This window comes from Brassica napus, chromosome A6 (assembly GCF_020379485.1).
Source record: "Brassica napus cultivar Da-Ae chromosome A6, Da-Ae, whole genome shotgun sequence".
Classification (NCBI taxonomy): Eukaryota; Viridiplantae; Streptophyta; class Magnoliopsida; order Brassicales; family Brassicaceae; genus Brassica; species Brassica napus.
The window spans coordinates 2,431,995-2,454,588 of NC_063439.1; the positions used below are offsets into that span (position 1 = coordinate 2,431,995).

The 22,594-nt window shown below is 33.3% G+C and overlaps 6 protein-coding genes across 6 annotated transcripts; 2 read left to right on the forward strand and 4 right to left on the reverse strand.

The window, feature by feature from the left end:
• Window positions 1–1,484: 1,484 nt before the first annotated feature.
• On the reverse strand, window positions 1,485–2,483 carry LOC106349687 (protein PLANT CADMIUM RESISTANCE 6). The gene is made up of 4 exons (XM_048734928.1): window positions 2,465–2,483; window positions 2,247–2,321; window positions 1,797–2,009; window positions 1,485–1,570 (listed from the first exon to the last, which is right to left on the reverse strand). The coding sequence occupies exons 1-4, from the start codon at window positions 2,481–2,483 to the stop codon at window positions 1,485–1,487; spliced, it is 393 nt and encodes a 130-aa protein (XP_048590885.1).
• A 1,435-nt stretch (window positions 2,484–3,918) lies between these two features.
• On the reverse strand, window positions 3,919–5,212 carry LOC106346117 (transcription factor MYBS1-like). Its single transcript, XM_013785373.3, has 2 exons — window positions 4,693–5,212; window positions 3,919–4,549 (listed from the first exon to the last, which is right to left on the reverse strand). The coding sequence occupies exons 1-2, from the start codon at window positions 5,088–5,090 to the stop codon at window positions 4,060–4,062; spliced, it is 888 nt and encodes a 295-aa protein (XP_013640827.1). The 5' UTR covers window positions 5,091–5,212; the 3' UTR covers window positions 3,919–4,059.
• Window positions 5,213–8,048: 2,836 nt separating this feature from the next.
• On the forward strand, window positions 8,049–10,263 carry LOC106351118 (CLAVATA3/ESR (CLE)-related protein 11-like). Its single transcript, XM_048781984.1, has one exon. It carries the CDS (start codon window positions 9,780–9,782, stop codon window positions 10,068–10,070), a length of 291 nt encoding a protein of 96 aa, XP_048637941.1. The 5' UTR covers window positions 8,049–9,779; the 3' UTR covers window positions 10,071–10,263.
• A 3,424-nt stretch (window positions 10,264–13,687) lies between these two features.
• LOC125610137 lies at window positions 13,688–14,736 on the forward strand. Its single transcript, XM_048781983.1, has one exon. It carries the CDS (start codon window positions 14,118–14,120, stop codon window positions 14,535–14,537), a length of 420 nt encoding a protein of 139 aa, XP_048637940.1. The 5' UTR covers window positions 13,688–14,117; the 3' UTR covers window positions 14,538–14,736.
• A 1,346-nt stretch (window positions 14,737–16,082) lies between these two features.
• LOC106351116 (oleosin-like) lies at window positions 16,083–16,933 on the reverse strand. The gene has a single exon (XM_013790934.3). It carries the CDS (start codon window positions 16,833–16,835, stop codon window positions 16,245–16,247), a length of 591 nt encoding a protein of 196 aa, XP_013646388.1. The 5' UTR covers window positions 16,836–16,933; the 3' UTR covers window positions 16,083–16,244.
• Window positions 16,934–17,271: 338 nt separating this feature from the next.
• Window positions 17,272–19,867, reverse strand: LOC106405119 (RNA demethylase ALKBH9B-like). Its single transcript, XM_022704082.2, has 5 exons — window positions 18,280–19,867; window positions 18,111–18,181; window positions 17,695–18,008; window positions 17,537–17,608; window positions 17,272–17,459 (listed from the first exon to the last, which is right to left on the reverse strand). The coding sequence occupies exons 1-5, from the start codon at window positions 18,539–18,541 to the stop codon at window positions 17,327–17,329; spliced, it is 852 nt and encodes a 283-aa protein (XP_022559803.2). The 5' UTR covers window positions 18,542–19,867; the 3' UTR covers window positions 17,272–17,326.
• Between the last annotated feature and the right edge of the window lie 2,727 nt (window positions 19,868–22,594).

Genomic DNA, 22,594 nt, shown 5'->3' on the forward strand with positions numbered 1-22,594 from the left:
GACAGAGACCTAGTAGTAGCAGACCTGCTTACCAGGGGAAGCCGAGAATGGATACCAGCAAGAGTGGAGCTTATTCTCCCAGAGGTAGCACACTATATCTATCAGATCAAACCAAGCACTTACGATGCGGAGGATGCTTTCTGTTGGCAGAAGACTCGCACTGGCGTCTACAGTGTCAAGACGGGATATTATGCAACCATGGAAGCGACGGAACGGCTGGCGCTAGACCCCACAGTCCCGGAGGAATTCAACTGGAAACGCCATATCTGGTCCATGTCCACTTCGGAAAAGCTGAAACTCTTTGTTTGGAAGCTATGCAGGGGAGCTCTGGCCCTGGGGGCCAACTTACAGCGAAGAGGTTTAGCTCTACAAGCTACCTGTCCACACTGCAATGCCTTGGAAACGGCTCTCCACCTATTCTTCACCTGTCCTTTCGCACAACAAGTCTGGAGACTTGCTCCCTTTACATCTCCTGTGGACTGGCTCGACATCAACTCGCCTTACCAAGCGCTAATCAATGCCAGTTCACTCATTTGCTTACCGCCAACAGGACTGACTTCCGACATCGTTTCATGGGTTCTGTGGGGTATCTGGAAGGCAAGAAACCTCCTTACTTTTGAGAACAGAGCTATCCCCGCACATAAGGTGATGACTGTCGCCATCTCCTCTGCTCGTGAGTGGTCCTCAGCTCAACTAGCAAACGCCCCAAAGACTTCAACAACAGCAGGCTTGGACAGGCCTCCGACGCTCCCCCGACCACTGCTTACCTGCAACTCCGATGCCTCCTGGATACAGGAGACGAAAATGGCGGGGCTTGCTTGGGTTCTTTCTGATTCAAGAAATGACCAGGTTCTTACGGGTCAAGCCCGCTCTCTTTCTGTGTCATCACCACTCATGGCGGAAGCTTTGGCGATCAAGGGATTGCTCCTGGCGGCTTCACACCTCTCTTCACCAAACGTCTGGATAAAATCCGACTCCTTAGAGCTCATCCGAGCTATCAACTCGAATACATTTCCTATGGAGCTCTATGGAGTTCTCAAGGACATCGAGTTCCTATCTGCACCTTTTGATTTCATCTTCTTTTCGCATGTCTCAAGATCATGTAACTCTCGAGCTGATTCGTTGGCGAAGAATGCTCTGTTATGTGATTGTTCTATCTTGTACTGAACCCTTTATCTTATATAATTTCAACTGTTGTTCAAAAAAAAAAAGGTGAGATTCGAAATACACTCACATAAGTTTATGTCTCTTTTTTAAAAAAAAAGGTTAATGTCTTAGTAATGGGTTGTTGTGTTCAAAGTGTATATTACAAATTGTAGCCGGGAATATAAAAGTTGTATGTCCATTCACGAAGACGAAGCCTGGTTGACATTTATTTTTGGTCGTTAAATTAAAAAAAAAAGAGCACACAGAAAAAAAGAAAAAATACACAAATTAATACATTATTAGAGAATAATGTTTAAGAAAAAACAGCAACATCCAAGTCAACCCATCATCCGTTGACCCATGGGAGGAGCCATCATCTCCTGTTGTTGACCCATTCTCTGCCTTTGCACATTACCACTCCATCCTAATTACACCAAGATATTAACTAAATGAGCCAAATGTTAACAAGCAAACAGAAAGAAATTACTACAATTAATAAGAAAATGTTTTTTTTTCTTTTTTTGATATACCATATCCAGTCAGATTCAGAAAGAATTCATTTAGTGATACAGAATAAACTAGCTATCACACTGCCTAATCCAAATACAAAATGTTTTTAAGTTAGACTATTTCAGAAAGAAGAGCTATACCAATGGCGGGATCAAGACCACGGTTCTTGAGCTCAAGATATTCTTGGTAAAATGCACAATATTCACAGAAGCAATGAGTGATCCAATCTGGAGCTGGAGCATCCGGTAGCCCGTATTTGCTTCGGAGTTTGGTCCGGAATGTGCATGAGTAAACACATGGTATCCCTAATAGACAGCATATCACTCCATACAACATTCCACTCGTCCCACAACCTGTGCATATATATTATATAAGAATATAAGATTGACAATGACATAAAATCACATAATCGTGAAAATATAAATCCCATTTTTGTGCGACATTACAATGAATTAAACATAAATGGCGATTTATAAATTATTTGTGATTATTAAAATGCTGATTCCCTAATTTCACAATCTCGTTTATCTATATTAATCCATGCTACATTGATACACATGTTCGGGTTCGTTGACATATATATAACTTACTGCTTGCGCCTTCTTCATCGATAACCTCCGCAATCTGTCCGAATGTGATGAACGGGAAGAAACATGTTATGAGAGCTGATTCGAAAACATATCATAGGCAACAAAAATCATATACATAAGTTTTAACAGTGGAACAATAATATACAAGAACCTTTATAAGAAAAACTAATGGACTGATATCAAATACTCAATGTCTAGGTTTAAATATTTTTTGAAACTTCTAACCATTTTCTCCATCGTTCATGCAATCAAAAAGTTCTGAAGTCCATTTTGTGATGGTTGGTTGCTGGCAGCTCCTGCCATTGGTAGTTGACTTGGTATTCCAATTGGTCCGGGTACGGGTTGTGCATGAGACACTGCAGGATTTTGGTCTGGTCGACCCATTTGTAACCGAAGATAAGTGATTAGGGTTTGAGAATGAAGGTTAGTTTTTCTTCTTTATTGTGATAAAACACTTGAATGGAGGTTTGATTTATATAGCGATAGATTCCATAAAACTTGAATTAGTTTGAAATTTTCTTCACATCTTCCACTTTTGTTTTGACATTTTGCACTTTTTCTATCATACAACATGACAATAATACATATAAAAGTAATTCGTTATAATTAATATTTCAGTTTTGTAAATGTTTACTAATGAAACTAGTTATATGACCACGATCATCTTTCAATATAGCGAAGTTTAAAAACTATTTGCAAGAATTCACCATTATCTATATAGCTATAGAGCTTTCAAGTAAATCTGTCGCGTAGTCGTATGCGTCCAATGAAAACCATATCTGATTTCGACCTCCAGGATTATATTAATTAAGATTATTATAACTTGGTTTATGAATGAGTAATCGTTTTTGCAAAAGAAATATTAATAATTAGAGAATTATTCTAATCAGTAAAGTACGGATATCGGCGTTATTCTTGCCTAAAGAAGCATGCTTGTGTATAAATAGCTTGGGAATATCTTTGAGACAGATTGAAGTGGATACCAATATTCGCAACAATGAATCAATTTTTATTATCTTTATCTAGCATCACAAACTAAACTATACTTTCATTTGGAGGAAAACGGCACCAAACCAAATGTAGTTTTAAAATATTATTGACTTATTCTGGTGAAAATTTAAAGAAAATATTACAATCTATAAAAGAAGAAAACAAAACTCAAATTGCTATTGACTCTGTAAATATATTGTTATCTGATAGTGCTAAACATGATTGTACACGCACATGGTCATCATTACTTATTATTTGCCACTTATTAGAAGACTTGACTTGGTGCAAATAAGTAATGATTGACGCAAACACATCCAACAACGTATATATCAACAGATCATCAAGTCGTCGTAGTATAGTGGTAAGTATTCCCGGCAACTGTGTTAATAATTTTTTTTTGTCAATTTCTGATACAGGTGAAATAAATACTGGGCTGAATTGATCTAGTTTTGAGCCCAAATTGGCCCACACGCTTTGCTCAAAAGCATTTTAGCATATTCTGGAGCATCCAATAATTTTATTTTTTTTCGTTTCTCTTGGAGGAGAATTACAACTGTAAGTAAAACTGCTTCTATGTTTTGTCATATTTCTTTAAATTTTTAGATCACAACATGGCCACATATCTGTTTCCCTTCTGAACATAAATTATTATTAAAATCTTCATTTCAAGAAATGTACTAAAAATTCCTTAAAAGATCATATAGATTACTGAAATGGGAAAAACAGATTCCTCTGCTGTACATTATTGCTCCCTATCCAATTTGATAAATTTACACAAGTTTACATATTACAATGAAGTGTCAGTTTTCATCAACTCTTGTACTCAATGCATAGTCGACGGAGTTGGATGTTGTTGCGGTATCGGTGGAACCGGATAAGCCGGTACAGCATAAGGAGCAACTCCAAGATGATGGGGATGATGATGATGATGAGCTCCCATTGGAGGTGGAAGCATCACTGGTGTTCCAACAGCTGAACCCATATGATCAGGTGGTGCAATAATCGGTTGTCCCACAGGCGCACCACCATACATCCCTACTCCAGCCATTGTCGGATGATGCGGTTGCGGCTGTGCTGGTCTAGGTTTAGCTACTTGTTGCTGTTGTTGTCCTGTAACCGCAGGAGCTTGATTGTTCACAGAAGTGATGTCGTGAATGCTAGACCGTCTTCGATCTCGGTTCATCGAGTTAAGCCTGATGAAGTATTTTTGAGCATGACTTGCTACTTGAGTTGGTGTTCTTGTGATCACAAAGTTCCTTGAGATGCTTCTCCAATCTCCCTTCCCAAATTTCTCCAAACCCAACAGAAACAACCTTCAAGAACAAGAAAACAAAAACAGAGCATTTGAAACAGAGCATTCGAAACAGAGCATTTGAAACAGAGCATTTGAATAAAGGTAACATCTTTTTCACTTTCTTTAAGATGAAGTGAGAAAGAAGAAGAAGAAGGGAGACACCTATGCTCTTCTTCTGTCCATGGAATCCCTTTTCTTCTCTCCTGCTCATGTCTTGAACTACTTCTTCCGCCGCCATTTGTCCCGGAGACTCCGTGGTTTGGTTTCTTCTCCGGTGATCCGCTTCCACCGGAGGAATGACAGTCTCTGTTCGCAGGAGAAGCTTCGTCTCCGGTTCTGTGATAACGAGGCAATGGGACTTGTCCGTTCTCTATTGCCTTCACGTCTTCTAAAAGGATTTGGTAATGTTTCTTTACTTGTTCTAACGTTTTTGTTGGAACCGTTGACGCCATTTTGCTCCATTTTTCCTCTGTTATCTCTTCTCCTACACAATGTATAGCAATTGCGTTCTCGAATGATTTCTCTTCTTCTCTGCTCCATGTAACTGCCACACTCTCCATTTGATTCTTGCTTCAATCTCTGTTTCTCTCTTCTCTCTTTTCTATGCTTCTCTCTTACTCTCTTCTTTGATCGTGTGGTGGGCATGATGGTGTTTGTGAAACGTATGTGAATGGGTCAGATTCTTTGCTTTTTGGAGTTTTGTGTAAAACGTCTTTTGTTTTTGAGGTGCGCATGATAAGAGTGGACAGTGTCTATGCGCAGGATAAGAGGTTTGATGGGGACTTTAACTTATTCACAAGCATCAATCAGTTGGGTTCGTTTTCTATTGTGTCGAGAGTAGGCACAAGATAAGATTCTTGTAGTTGACGTACGATGACCCTCACTTTTCTTTTAAATTGATCCTCCTCACTCTTTAGAGATTTGGTAATTTTTGGTTTATGTTTTTAGTCGGAAACCAATGTTAAAGATTAGTAAGCTCGTAAAATGTTTTGATATATATATTGCATGGAATCAGATATGAGTATTCGGAAATCATGATTACATGAATGTAACTCTTTAGTAAATTACAAAAAAAAAAAAACTCTTTAGTAAATGAATATGCGTCGAAATTTAGAGCTATATATATATATATATATCTATATAAATATGTGAATGTGTGTACACGCGCATCAAGATCATGTTCGTTCCTCTATCCAAACGGTGCATCTAGATGTTAAGATTCATATATTGTTCGTCTGCACTATTACATCAACATCTAGATGCAGCATCCATAATATCTAGAATATTCAAATATTTAAAATGTAAAAAGTAGAGGTTGGATGCATTTGCATCTCAAAATCCAAAAAATCTAAATATCTTTAATACAAATATAAAAATTACTTAAATTATTTATTATAATTATTACATTTTATTTTTAATCATAAATTAGGTTTTCTCGTCAAAATCAGAAATTATGTTTTTCACCAAAATCGAAATCAAATTTTCTCACAAAAAAATCATGTTTTCCCAACAAAAAGATTACATTTTCCGCCGAAACAAGAAAATTTTGTTTTCGTGCCAAAACAAAAAAATCACGTTTTTCCGCCAAAACAGAAAATCAAGTTTTTCTGCCAAAACTAAATCTTTTTTTCTTCCAAAATTAGATTCCAAACCAAAAATCAAATTTTCCTGCCAAAACTAGAAAATCATTTTTTCGTAAAAACAAAAAAAATAGTGTTTTCCGTTAAAATCGGAAAATCACGTTTTTGGTAAAATCAAAAAATATGTTTTCCGCCAAATCGAAAATAGTGATGTCCCGCCAAATAAAAAATAGTGTTTTCACCAAACTAAAAATCGTGTTTTTCTGTCAAAACCGCATAATTGTGTTTTCTTATCAATATCCGCAAAATCGTGTTTTTCGCACTAAATTAATATATATATATATATATATTTAAATATTATAATCAGTTCATCATTAAAAATAAAATGCATGCATGCCCTTTTTAGTTTTTTTTAACTACTAAATTTTTTTTCGGACAATAACTACTAATATTAAAATACTATTACAAAAGTTCTCTTAATTCTTTTTTAGTGACAAGTTGACTGCTTTCTCTTAAGATCACTCTAATATTTTAATAAGCACACCGAAACTTGCATTTAAAATTTCTCTAATCATACTTAACGCATATTTCTTCTTTTTCTCTAGGCACATTTCTTTTTTGCTTGAGCAAATTTTCTTTTCGTTTTTTTCAAAAAAAAAAAAAAAAATTCTTTTCGTTAAATTCTTTTCGTTATTTTGTCTTCATCAAAAATCTCTTTTTTTAAGGCTTAAAAAAAAAACTCTGGTACACACTTCTGTACTAGAACATTTTAGGCTATTTGAGCTTTTAGTGGACACACGTTACTAAATTTTTTAAGGGAGGCTCATTATAGGCTCATATGTTTTACATCTTAATCAATAAGATAAATTATAAAGCTGAAGGTGGCATTGGTTTACAGCTGTGAAATGAATCACGTTTAACGCAATGTACGGAAGAAGAACTACATACGCTTTAATTCTTGTGGTTTCTAAATTTTAATGTAATTATGAAATAATTAAGTAGACATATGCATCATCTAAGGTGAGAAGAGGCCTACAGTTTGGGATATGAGAATGCTAGATTAATAGTTAAGAAAATGTCTGCTGCAATGCAACATTTTCGTGTCTTTACATTCATGCATGTGTACTATATTTAGGGCATCAAAACTATATTTTAACATTTCTTAGTGTACATCATGTAAGTCTAACATTATGTTACATTGGAAAATAACAACTATTCAGAAGAGGTTTCAGCTTTCTTTGATTCGTTTGCTTTGTGTAGAATGCATATTAATATTAATTACATATAGTAACTATCCATAGATATTATATAAGGGATAAAACAAAATCAAATGAAGCATGAATAAATGCCTATAGTTTACATCTTAGTTTAATAGAATTATTTGTCCCAAGAGATTTAGTATATATGTACATAATGTATCTCATTATCGAAGCGTCCTACTTAATTTAATAATATTTTTTTAAAAATATACTAGGCATTTGGCCCGCACATGCGGACATAAATCATCTTGTGAATATTTATTAATATATGTTATTATTTTAGTGATTACCATGTAAGTTATTGCTTATATTATCAAAATTCTATATTGAAAATATGTAAAGCATAGTTTTAATCAAAAATATATATATATGCTTTGTTATTGCTTTCATTTCATTTTTGCAACCACTCATGTATTATAATATTTTGTAAAATCTCTTTATACAATTAATTCATTATGTTTTTTTTTGCTTGATTAGTATTTAATTATGCATCATTAAATTTTTTAGTTTAAATTTTTATAATTGATAATGCTTTTTTTGGATAACAACACTTATGTTATTTGTTTTTAGCCAAAAATTATATTATATTAACTTATATTCAGTTGTCTAATCTAATATATAAATTTAAAAATTTTAATATGAGTTTGTTGCTAATTATAGTACATATTATATATAACTATTCATTATATATATTAGCATAATTATCCGTACATATTGGTCACTAGAATTACCTCTTATAAAACCAAACAAATAACATGTAAATGAAATTGGACCATAATGTGATGTGTGCTCGTAATTGCACTTTTTACGTTTATAGAATCCAAACTATTATTGTTTTTAAGTTGAGATACTAATTTTAAAGACTACGGAGATAGTAATTTATACTATAAAAAATACACTAGTTTTACAGTACAAGCTTTATATATATAATTACTTAATAATATGAGATTGTCGAGATAATGACTCATTAATTTGTTAGAAATATATTGTTTAATTAGATAATGAATTATAACTGAATAATATGAGATTGTCAAGATAATGAATCATATTGTTTAATAATAAAATGAATAATGGATTATATAACTATTCATTAAAGATAATATATATATTAACCGTTTTAACTTTAAATGTGAGAGTTCAAATGCGAAAAATCACTTTGAAAGTAATTGTATAGATTTCATATTGGACAAATAAATAATATATTTAAAATTCAAGTATATAAACAAACAATAAATAAGTTCTCAATTGTTTCAATTAATACTTATCTAATTACCTTATAGTATCAGTGCTAGTGAATATTTAAACTCATGTGACAATTTCTTATAACATGATAATATTATATTCTGTTATCTAATATCAATATTATATTTCATAAGTCATGAAACCAGCGAAAGTAATATCATGAAAGTCATCATCAAGTCAACTACCACCGTGCATTATGGACGAATGTGCAATATTCAAAACGTCGGACTACTCAAATTTATACAGCTCAATTAATTCGAATATAGTTTCCTATATATATAAAGTAACACAAAAGTTAATCTGAGTATTAGTCAAAAAGGAGAAATTATCTCTCGGCTTAGGTGGAACCCGTATATCTGAATTATAATGAATAATATTACATATACACGTCGAAGATGTAAAATGTAAAAATGTGCTCACCTTCCAATAAAATTATGTCTTTACCAAATACAATATAATAAATTCAAAACTTTGACTATTTGGCCTCTTTTCATGGCACCACTCCACCCCCATTCTTCCTTGAAGTAAAGTAAAATTTCTACTTTTTTTAACTAAGAAATGTCTGAGCCTTCAGTCCAAATGATCTCTTAGGTTCGAGACCAGCCGTTGGTAATATACTTTGATATAACGTAAATCATCTTTCCTAACAGAAATCGAACTAAGGCACAATAGAATCAAGTCTAAGCATTAAATCATTAGTTCAAACTTCAATGCACCAATGGTAATTTTCTTTTCCTCATTTTCACATTTTGTTTCACAAATCGTATGCACAAACCTCACACACCTCACACGTATACGCCAATTTTGTTTCTTTTATCATAAAAATGATTTGAAGATTTTACAATGCAAATCTTAAATTCTGAGCCGAGGTTAATCTTCGTTTCACCTTATTTTTATTTCTTTTTGCCGCGGTATAAGCCAAATATTACTCCATATCATATCTTATAAATTGAATATATAACTATACTTTACTCTCTTAGAAACTCGACACATGCTGTATATCATTTCTTGGAGACTAAGAAAATACAACCTTCAAGTTAAATCATAAATCTCATATCTTTTTTTTCTCACAATTTCTCTTAATTATACACTCTCTCTCTCCTTCTGTCTCTGTCTCTGTCTCCATGAGCTCTCTTGCTTCTTCATCATATATTTCATCTACAAGACAATGAAGAAACACCCTAAACCGTGTAGTTTCCTTTTCCACATCTCTATACTCTCTGTGCTATTCGTCTTTCTTCTTGTTTCTTGTGCATATACGACCTCGTACAAGCGTAAAGCCGGCACTGGTCTCGGCCAAAAGAGAATTCTAGCAAGTAATTTTGATTTTACTCCATTTTTCAAGAAGACAGATCGTACTCAACGTCTGCGTAGAAGCTCGGCGGAAAAGAAAACTAATTCTTGGTATAATGATGAGGACCGGATCGTACCTAGCGGTCCAAACCCTCTGCATCACTAGCTAAAAAGGGTTTTAAGTTTGATTTGTTTCAATAGATTTTGTTGTTTTTTTTGAATAATATGTCTACATGACCGTGGATAATGAATCTATGTTGTGAAGTGCATTAGATTGATGTAACCATTATATTTGTGCATGTTTCTTCGTTTTCAGAATGGGGCTCGTTATCCTCTATCAATAGATTTAGTTTTTTTTTTTTGCAAACTAGTTAAAGATCTCTCTGCTATCCTACTACTGTTTCTTAAGATATCTACTGAATGTAAGCAATTTATATTTTTCTTTTTGTTATAATCTGAAATTTATTGGTGGTTATAAAATAATACTTTTGTACTTTTACTATTTTTTTATTTTATTGTGAAATTGAAACTAGTTTCTTTACGAAAGAAACTACTTTCTGATAGTAAAGTTCTATGATATTAATAGGTGAGAAAATATTATCGTACTATATTTGATAAAAAAAAAATATTATCGTCCTAAAAAAATGAGATCTGTGATATAGCTCAATATAAGTTATTTAATGTTTTTGTTTGGAACTTGTTTTCTTTAAGATGTTTAGAATGGCATCTAGTTGGTATTGACATTTAATTTGTAAAGAAAACAATGCCACATTTGTAAATCATGGATCTAAGTAATCGATCTTTCCATTTTTTTGAACAAAGTAATCGATCTTTCCAAATGTCAACAAAAAGGTTGTGTTTGTTCACTAGCCATTCAATTAAATATAGCGCCACGAATAAAGGCAGTGCATGTCCTGTTTGTATGGTATGCGGTTCGATTGGATAGCCGCTTCAACAATCAGATATGTCTTAAATTTTTACCCTCAAAAAGATTTATATCTTAACTCCAAATAGTATCATCATGGAGTCGTCGGAAGACTAGAAACGGGATTCTTGCATCTGTTAAAACTTTCTAATGGCCCGGTGCAAGAATTTTTTTTCCAGTAATTGTTAAAAAAATATGGGCATTTTTTTTTCTGAAATTAGGACCCTAAAATCACCTAATTTTTGTTGAAAAAACCGTTGGACCCTGTGCTTTTGCTCCACCAGTATTACCCTAGAACCGGACCTGGATTACACAGGCCAAAGCGCGCATATTCAAACGCAAAATAAAGTAGGAAAATATGCAAAAGAGGAAATCATATCCAAATAGGCTTAAAGCCCATATGAAAATGAATAAAAATAGAAAAGGATGTAAATTAAGGGATTTTAACTGTCGTTTGGAGTTTCAAACACAAAAGTTTCTATCGAGTCACACTATCTAAACTTATATATGGTGGTTAAAAATAGAAAATGATGCAAAATAAGAGTTCATATTAAAATGGGTTTGAATCCCAAAGAAAATGAATAAAAATAAAAAGAATATAAAAAATACAAAAAATAAGATTTGGAACCCGTTTAGGATGGCAAATATATAAATTTTTATCCAATCACACTATCCAAACTTACATGCTGACTTACACTAAAGATTTTTATATTTGTGAGGGTGTCAACAGACACCCCTACTTGTTATGTGGATGTGTCTCTGAGTGCGTAGAACAAAAATCACACATCTTCAATGTAACTTTGAGTGTGGAATTTTCTTAGATAAGGAGCAAAGGCTCGATTGATTTCGAAGATTTGATGGCCCTCTATGAGATTTTCAATAGAGCTAAAATTATTTCCTCACCATCAATATTTTCATAGTAAAGATTTACAGATAATAAAATTTAAACTTATAATTATGATTATGTACGTTTATGTAAATAAAAATGATTCTATTCAATGCCCACATATCAATATATAATGCCTAAGTTCTTATCTAGTTAATTTATTAAGCTTAAATCCACATATTTTGATATTTTGGTTGTTCTGTAATTAATTGCTTAATATCAATTATGCTTTCTTAATCAACATTCCAAAATAATAATGAAAAACAAGTTTATATTATTTTAGTTTTAAAACATCAAAATAAAATATAATATAAACTTAATGAATCCAGTGATGTCTTTGCTCCTCTTAGTTGTTTCAATTTTTTTATCATGACAATGAACCACTTGGGGTGAGAAATTTTGTTTGGACTTAGGTTAAAGATGATTGGTCAAAAATAAATTAATTTTTAAATTTAATAAATATTATTTTCAATTAAATATATCTAGTAAAAATGGACTATAACTACAGTCACAAAAACTAACTACTAATTTTGTATATTTAATGAAAGTTTGGGGCTAAAATACATATCTAATTTCTCTTTGTCGAGAGGTTAACCTTTGATCAATCTCTCTTGTTTAAAAAATTAAGTATTTCTTGTACTCTGAAAAGATCGCTAAAACACAATTAGACTACCTAAATCTTATAAGGTTAAAGGCCTTGGTTCTTTTTTGGTTAATTGTAATTATATATTTTTGCCAATCAAGGAATTCGATGCAATTTATTTCTCCCTCCATTTCATTGTAATGGTCATTTTAGATTTATGCATACATATTAAAAAAATATTTAGTTTTGTATATTTTCTATATGCATAACCATATTTCAACCAATAAAAAAACAGGAGAATGTTATTAAAAATTTTGCATTTAAATTCTAAAATAATACTTACTTTGAAACGAAAATTTTATTTTGCAACGAAAATTTTATTTTACAACGAAAATTAAACTGAAACGGAGGAAATAACAAAAGTTCGGTCTAAAATAATCACTACTATTCATAATTAACAAATGAAATAAAACTAGAGATACAACTAATTGTAGGGTTTCTTTTTCAATTCATTAACATTATAGAACCGAGTAACTATTATGTTTATTGTTAATTCGGATAGCGGTCAAAAAATTATAGTTTGTTTTTTTTTGTTTCTTTAAGGGTTAATACTTTTTTTTAAGGGTTAATACATTCATGGATATTGATTAAATTTTGTCCAAATGAAAAAATAAAAACACAAAAATGTCAAATGAATGACCTACCGCAGAGACTGAGTCAGAGTCTTGAATAATAACAGACAGAAGTTCGTTCAAAACATAAAAGACAGAAGTCAACGGCTGAGGTCCCTGCCAATATTCAAAAGATCAAGTTGTTTGTTATAGGAATGCCCTATAAACGAAACTCGACCCGAATAATACAAAATAAAGTATACTGTAAAGTTGATGCAATTGATGACAATACTGAAACCTGTTTCCAAGAATGCACAACTGGAATTGATTTGGATGTTAACAAACAAATCAGCATTTCTATTGTAAATCACTAACCTGTGTTTATATCAATAGTGTGAAATTTTCTTGCAGCCGATCGAATGGAAAATTTAATTTTTTTGGTTGAAAAGCTTGAATATCATTTTCTGCCAATTAAATCATTCATGGCAAACCAAGTGACGTTTACTTCCTCTCGTCATTTTTTTGAGTATGTAATCACCAATCGCCAATTTTTTTATTATATAAGAGAGACGACATTGATATCCTAAAATTTCCGTTTCACAATCATATATTGTAAATAAGTTTTTTTAAACATCCATGGCATATCTCATATTAGTAACCAGAAACAGAATCCTCATGGATGAGAGTTACAATAGATTTGGGAACAAACAGAAAAAGATTCAAAGACTGAATTCTAGAAATTCTCCTTCATAAGATTTTACTGGTACTTGATTGTATTTTCTTCGTACACAAGTAGTCTTTGCTGACTCAAATCTTGTTTTCTTATAGTCTTGAGTTCACGAATAGTTCTATTGTCGCGAGTGAGATCGTTTATGCATGTCCGTTGAATGCTCTTTTAACTTTCAAACATTTAGTAGTATAATTCTAAAGAAAACGAATGTTTCAAAGTTTCAAAAACTCATTGTCCACATATGAGGAGATATTACATATTAAAAAAAAGAACAAAATTACCGCAAAGGCGACCGGTTCCACGGGTAACCAACCTAACACCATTTTCTTAAATCTCGTCGACGCGTCTGAATTTATTTATATATTCATTCATTTCAGACAGCATGAGAATAATCCGCCTTGAAATCGAGTTTTTGACTTTGACCCGTTAAAACAAAACAAACAAATAACTCTGATCTTTCTTTTTGTCCGGCGAAGTTATGGACCGTTCTACGCCGACACATAACTCTTCAAACAAGAGTCTAAGCGTGAGCTATCTCGTCTCTCTAATGGTACTCTGCGCCAGGCACGCGAATCGTCTCTCCAAGAAGCTAAAGCCGAAGAAGCGAACTCGCTACGAAAACTTCGGCGGCCGATGGAATATGGCGAGCTCGCCGATGAGATTTAAGGCTGAGAAGGAGAAAACGGCGGCGATGGAAGAGGAGCAGCATGGCCTTTGGCAAAGAGAGATTTTGATGGGCGGAAAATGTGAGCCGTTAGATTTCTCGGGAGTGATTCACTACGACCGTAATGGACGGCAGTTAAGAGAGATGCCACCGAGGTCTCCACGTGGCACTCCGTTCCCAGTTCTTAAGACGGGTCGCCGTGAACGGGTCACCGTTGGACATGATAGGAACTAATGATTTTGAAGCAGTAAACATATTATGTATATTAAGCATGTTATTGTGATGCCTTTATATTCTAAGTTATGTTACAACATTTAAACTTGGATAGGCCAGTAAAGTTTAGGGTTCAAAGTCCAAACCAACATGCCATAATAATATACTCTTGCTACTTCAGTTGCTACTGTGTTAAGCTTTAATGTTTTCTAATCTCGTTCATGTTTTACTTTTACGATATCGAGACTATCCGTAGACTGCGTTCGCCAACTTTCGATCATAGCATATTAGCATAGAGCCAGGAACTGAAAACAGCTTTTCCTTTTGGTTTGTTTATTTAAATTGTAGGCAAAGATAAGAGTTTTGTTGGCTCGATTAAAGTTTGGTTGTTCATTTTAATATTGACTCGATCCGCTTTATTTATTTAATTTGACTTAGTTCAGTTTGACTCAGTTATGTGTTGAAATTGAAAATGTTATTTATAGTTTGCTTATTAAGAACAAGACAGCGGTGAGTGGCCCAAAATCTATTGACCAAAAATGAGAGGCCATGCCTAAAACGGAAAACAAAACTAAAATAAAAGTTGCCTTTCCACTCTTATTATTTCTTTTTATAAAACATAATTTAATTTAGTTATTCGTAAATCGAAAGAGGCTACTCGCCAAGTTTCATACAAATATGGTGATATTTTGGACCCAAAAAATATGGTGATGTTAATGTAGGGTTAATTAAGCTAATGACTCTCCAAGGTGGAAAGAGATTATGGATGTAAAATCTGAAATTTCTAGTGTTTGAAAGAAAAGATTAGGCCAAAAATAGATTACATGCTTATGATCTACTTTGAGTTTGCGGAGTTGTTGATGCAAATAAATTAAGTTAATATGAAATTTTGCAAATAAAACGGTTCATCGTGGTTTGTTGTAGGTAAATTTTGGCTATCTTAATTAAGTTTTTGTAGAATGAATATGATTTGCCGATTAGGCAATTAAAGAGTTATCGTGGTAATTGTTCTCAAAATTATACAATAAATCTCCTAGGATCATTTTTAAAATAAATAACCTTAATGGCATATAATATTTACAACTTTACTAGCTAGCTCAGGTGTCTTCATATTAGAGCTTTCTCATAATTTGTTTTGGTCTGGCCCATGAATGCTTCTTAAATTTTCTAAGAAATTGAAAGATTTTTCGTTACCATAACACACCTTGTTGGTAAATGAAAAAAATGCTTCGTAAATTTTATAAGAATTGCCTTCTTGTTCAAAACCTAATACTCTTTCATTGCTAATGTCAATGTTCAATTGAGAGGAAAAAATTGACAATAAACGGATCGTAATAGTCGGACCAGTTGTTGGTACCGTAAAAATTACGTCCAATAGTTTTCAGAATTTGTTTTGGTCTGGCCTATATCAATAATCAAACTTTATGTTTTTGGACCAACTATTTTCGTGTATGGTTTACGGATTACGTATATACGGAGCGATCAAAGATAAGGTAGCGCAAGGGACAGATCTCATACTAGTATATTTTATACGGCAAAAAAAAATCTTACCATTTTTAAGTGACATTTCATACAAAAACACAAACTAAATTTCAAAGATTAAATTGATCTCAGTATACATCATTGATGTTCATACAAAAAGAGACAGAATAAAACTAAAACAACACAAATAATAAAAACAGAAAAGTAATTTCTACATGAAACCAAACCGTATACGGGCGAAGCTTTTCATGCACCAGGTGCTGCATCTTTCTGCTTGCCATGGATGTATCCACCAGCATAGTCTTTGACATGAGCAGCCGTGTCAAATATCCGACTCCGAGCATAATCCACTTGATCCGACCCGACAGGGTGCATGCCTTTAAAATACCTATACGTCCACGAGATCAAAGCCGCCGTACCGAACACCATTCCAGCGAGGGACAAGAAGCCGCTTACAAGGAGGAACAAAGGGATCCATATAGGGCTTGAGATGATGATGATTGGAAGGAAAGCGATGAATCCAAGGACGAAAGCTGTGACGGTGATTCCAGTGAGTAAGAGGAGTATTCCACCGGAGATGAAGAATGCAAGGAGGCCGAAAAGCTGGCCAGAGTGATTAGGAGCTTTTGATTGTAGCTGACGGAGAAAGGATGCGACTGGATTGTTAATGTTGGTGCTGCGAGGCACGGTGGTTGAGCCGTACACGGGTCTGTGTTGGATGTCGCTCGCCATAACGAGATAGAAAGAGAGATGAATGAGGTAACGAGATTGAAAGAGAGAGAGGAGATAAAGGGTGAAACAAATGGAGACATGTTTCGGATTTAAAGGCGCATGCATGCAAACACGTGTGGTTCCGGTCTTGTTTATTTTTACTGGCTTCTTCTGCGTCTACCATTATCCGTTGAAAGTTTTGTTGGTTTAAGTTTTCTCCTTTCTTTTCTGGTCAATATTATTAGTTAAATCTGATTTTTGGTGCTGAAACTTTTAGAAATGTAATTTTATTCGTTTTGAAAAAGTTAATATAAGTAAATAACTATTCGTTATCCATGACTTTCGCTACTTACCATGAGTCCATGACCGTTCTTCATGGTTATAAAGCATAAAGAAACGAAATTTCTCACTAATTGGTTAACTCCATATAAATTTTCAATTAATTTGATTTCGTAGAACATGTTGTTTGGTCACATCATTAAAGAAAAAGTGAAAAAACAATTTTTCCTTTTTTTTAAATAAAATGTTAATTTCGATTAAAAACAACAACAATTATTCACATTATATATAACCACAAATCAAACTGAAATTTACTTAAAGTTGCACATTTTCAGAAACTAATAAACATGGTCAGATGAACTAGACGATTCCTGCTCGAATGGCAATGGCTGTATCCATTGCAGATCAGGCTCTGGTGTGAACCAGATTGGACGTTTTGACTCGTTCATTTTTCTAAATGTAATTGATATTCTGTTGAAAAACCAAGTAAAACACACATAAATAGCACAAACAATGTTGTTAATAAAAGGAAAACCAACCAAAACTACCTTTTTGTGGGAACTTCAGGTACACAATGCTTAGCTACATTAGCTCCATTGCCGTTTAACACAAGCACTGATCTGAAACAAGTTCAATTAGTTTTGTTTTATACAGTTCCAATACGTGATATAAATTTATTTTGCAAGCCAAAATACATATGATTTACCCAACTGGAAGCGGTAATGAGTATGAACCACCGGAATATTCACCGTTTTCCTCAAGTTTTAGGTTTGATCCGAAGAGGATATTGCTTTCACTAAGGAAAGAAACGGTGCAGAATGGACGAAGAAAGTCGTGATTATCGACATGAGGAGGTATGCAATCACCTTCATCATAGATGTTGACGACACAACAATCAGGTACACAAGTTGGAGGCAGAACATGCCATTCAACCAACCTTCTAATGATCACTTTGAAAAGAGCAGGTAATGGTTCAACAGTTTCATGTCTAAGAATCCCAGCCGGGGTTCCAGCTTTACTCTGTCAAATTGAGAAGAAAGCAACAAAAGATTCTATTACAAAGAACGAGTTCAACTACTTACTGAAAAAAAAGACAGATCAATAACAAGTCTTACTACTTACTGTTCGGTAGTTGAAACAACAACCGAATTGAATAGCTGAACGTCCTTTTCCTTTAGGAGTAAATGCACGCTCTACAGTAAAGAGAAATACAAGAGAAGTCTTTTGTAAAGCTTTTGACAAATCTACGAAAAAACAAGGAAAGCTTTAGCCTCAAGCTAACCCTACTTACTTAGTTCTCCTTTACGTGCCTTTTCTTGTAGCTCACACACTTTATCAACTATCTTTTGCTGTTCCGCTGCATTAAAAACATCGGTATGCAATTCGAGTCCCTCCAGTATGTTAACCATCTCGCCGTTAACTTTCTCCAAGCAAAGAAAGTCTCTTTTCCTCTTCACATTCATCACTTGGATAAGCTTTCTCTGCTCCCTAGAGAACTTATGTTTCTCACAACTCGCATCTCTACATGCATCTTCATGATCCACCAATGTCATATCAACAGCATCTACTGAAACATGTGTTAGTGATCCAAAGAATCATCTGGATTTACCAACCAAATGAACACCATAGACTGTGCCGTTTCCATCATAATCATCAAGTCATATTGGTACGGGTTTCTTCTAATTTAATATTAATCAACACTGAATTTGAAAATAATTCAAGTTCCTCTATATCCATATCAACTAAATGCTGTTACAGTTCATCTAAGCAACTCAAATAAAAATTGAATTATCTAATCCAAAAACTACAAGCATATATAGCTTAATTTTCCACTGAAGTAATGGTTATATACGCCTTTTACCTTGTTCTAGAGAGCAGAATCGATCGGAGGCAACGTTGATTTGTGAAGCGTTCATTGATTTCAATCAATCAGAATCGGACAATCAAGATCTCGTCTACGTACGGACATAAATTCGAGTTTGGTTTAAAAGGCGTTAACGGTCAACAGATTGGATATTTTGACTTTTTGTTTAGGTCGTCCACGTCATAATCAAATTGTATGCGCGTATAAGCTATCGCATGTCACTGGACGAATTGGGTTTTGACTTCTTAGATCTGACCAAGTCATTCCACCGGAAAACTTCAATGAAGTTACTAACCGAATGCTTTTATTATCTTTTTATCATCTAAAATATTGTGATTGTCCATTGCGATTTTAAAGGACCATGAGAAACCCACGTGTATACATAAGATCTATGGCTCGTCTTTGGTAACGACCATATCAGCTTTAATTGGAATCGCCTGGTAACCGGAAGAATTGACCTGTTCGTCTTGGTTAAGTTGGGATTGAGATGATGAAAACGACCTCCTGTTGAAAGGTTGTTATATTCTGTTTTCAACCAAAACAGAGAAGGATACAAGCTTTTTCTACTTCCTCTTTTGATCAATTTGATGTACTCTTTGATAGTTAATTTCTAAATGTTAATCATTGCAGCACAGTGTGCGCTATGGGAACTTGACATTACTTTATGCTTTTATTTGTACTTAAATATTTGGATAAAGTTGATACAGTACATAAATCACATACCAGGCGGTACACAAGGGTAATCATATCGGCACATACAATTATATCTTACTTGGGGGTCACAGAGACCACTTGCATTATGTCCAGAAAAATAATTTTTGCATGCCCGATCACTGTCTGAGATATCAGGGCACGGGGTATCACAATGGTGGTTTGTGCACGGCCCAAGTATTCTTGCGCATTCTTTGGATCCCATACTCTGTTCACCTATATCAAACAAAGCTATATTTCATATCTTCTCAGATAACAAAAAGTTCGCTGGAGGAGAAGGAAGAGTTCCGGCGGAAGGGGTTAAGATGCATGCGATTCCTCTTGTGGTGCTCGGCGGTTAATGACGATGGGTGAGATCTCGCCATGGCGATTGAGGCTCTCCGGCTTAAGTGGCCCAAAGATGGTTGAAGGTGAAGAGTGACGGAGCGATGGAGCTCGGGTTTGGCCTGGTGATCTGTTGGACAGATCTCCGGCGTCACTGTGTTGCGGTGGTGACGCGCAGATCTTGCGACACGTGTTCCCTCGAGGGAGAGGATGGCAACACGTGTGCTGAGAGGCGGCCGACTTCAGTTCGCTTAGGTTCTAGGGTTTTCTCAAGTTGGGCCGTAGGTTTTGGCCCATTTGGAAAACAAATAGTTTGCCCTAATTGTTTGTTGGGCTTTTGTTTGTATGTTGTACTGGGCTTGGCCCGCTTCCTCTTAATATTAAAATCCTTTGGCGGAAAAAAAAAAACAAAAAGTTCGCTACTACTTAAAGAAAATAAATATACTGAACTACCCCTACAAAAATATTGAGTTTTTGGTAAATACTTTATATACTGAGACCTATAATCTTTAGTGTTGTTTTAAAATTTATACCATATTCTACATTTGTATTAATGTATGTTAAACTCTTTTTCATGGTAAATGAGCATCGTTCAATAGTTTTTATCAAATAATTTAGTAAAACTTCATAATACCCCCAAAATCGATGGAATAACCACTATAAAGTTATTATTTTCTTGATAAACGGAGACGACAAAGGCTCTAAACCTCTTTGAACATCATCATATGTTAGTGCAGGATGCAACTAGGCATTAAAACAATACTAGATTTTGACCCGCGCTTGAAAAGCGCGGGGTTGTTGGATTATATTATAAGAGACAAAGTCTTATTATATCGAAAAACATAATTTTAACAGCTATATAATCTATAAATTAGTTTATTTGAGATTTTATATGTACACTTTTATGTAAGTTTTTTTCGATATGAGAATTATATCCAGATTAAAAAAACAAACCGAACCGACCCAAAATTATAGGTTAGGTTCAGGTCCAGAGAAGATAACCTATTGGGTTTTTTTGAATCCGCAGGTCTTTGTTTGAGTCCGGATCCTACCTAGACCCGATCATAAATATGTATTTATTAGGTATATTTGGACATTTCGAATATGTTTCCGGTATTATGGATATTGTTTTTAAGTTTTTGGTTTACGATTAAAGTTTTGATTTCAGGTAAATTTTTCAAATTAAAAAAAAATTGCGTATTTGGATAAAATTTTGAGTATTTTTTCAGTTCATCGTGTAAGATTTTGAATAAGATTTTAAATTTTTACGTATTTGAATTTTTTTGGTATTTGTTTGGAGTTTCAAATACTTTTCGCGTTTCGGATATTTTTCAGATATTTTAGATATTTCGAATTCTTTTAGGATCCTAAATACCCGAACAGATGTGGACCTATTACGTCCATATCAGGTCCAACAACCTTTTGATATAGATTTTTAACGTTATTGTACAAAAACATGGTTGATTAAATATTTTTCTGAGTAAAGGTATCATAAGAAATAATATAAGAGCTATTAAAAATATTTAAAATATTGTATGTTTAGAATGATTAATGTATTATCAGAAAAATAATAAATAGTTATACATAACTCCGACAATTTTTTTATATTAGATTTTTTAAAACTATTTCCCTTTTAATAGTATTGATTTGTTTTAAGTGAAAAGTATATAAAAGTATAATATCTAAACCAATAATTTTCAAAATATTGAATAATCAATACTGATATCGTGAAGTCGGGTTAGCTTTAATAGAATCAATGAATTTCTTCATTTTTGTGAAGGTAACATGAATATTCAGAAAAAATATTTTTAAATATGAAAATATTATCAAACTATAGACGGTTGAAAGTTTAATATATGATATGAGATTTTAGTGGGAAAGTATATATATGATATGATTACTTTATTATAAACGTAAGAGAAAAATAGAATGTACACATATATGTCTTGTAATTTATCTTTCTTTAAATCATATATTATATAATAAAAGTGATATTATAAAACATTAGTTTCAATGCTTTTACGATTAAAAATCAAAATGGTAAATATAGTAATGATTAGGATTAAGGAGTGAGATTTAAATAAATAAAAGAATTGAATAAATTATTGTTAGAGAAATATATGGTAACATATTGTTAGTCTAAATTTAAGGTAAGACCAAAAAATAATGAGTTAAATGAAAGAGTCCAAACAACTTTCATAGGTAGATTTTTTTAGACTCCTTCCCTTTTAATAGTATTGATTGTCATATTTTTTGAAATTTTCTCAAAATCTATGGGCTAAACCCCTACAATAATATTGAGTTTTTGGTAAATACTTTATATACTGAAGCCTATAATCGTTAGTGTTGTTTTGAAATTTCTACCATATTTTACATTTGTATTAATGTATGCTAAGCTCTTTTTCATGGTAAATGAGCATCTTTCAATATTTTTTATCAAATAATTTAATAAAACGTCATAATACTCCCTAAATCGATGGAATAACCACAATAAAGTTATTCTTTTATTGATAAACGGAGACGACAAAGGCTTCAAACCTCTTTGAACATCATCATATGTTACTGCATGATGCAACTAGGCATTAAAACAATATTGTCATATTTTTTAAAATTTTCTCAAAATCTAAGGGCTAACCCCTACAAAAATATTGAGTTTTTGGTAAATTCTTTATATACTGAAGCCTATAATCTTTAGTGTTGTTTTAAA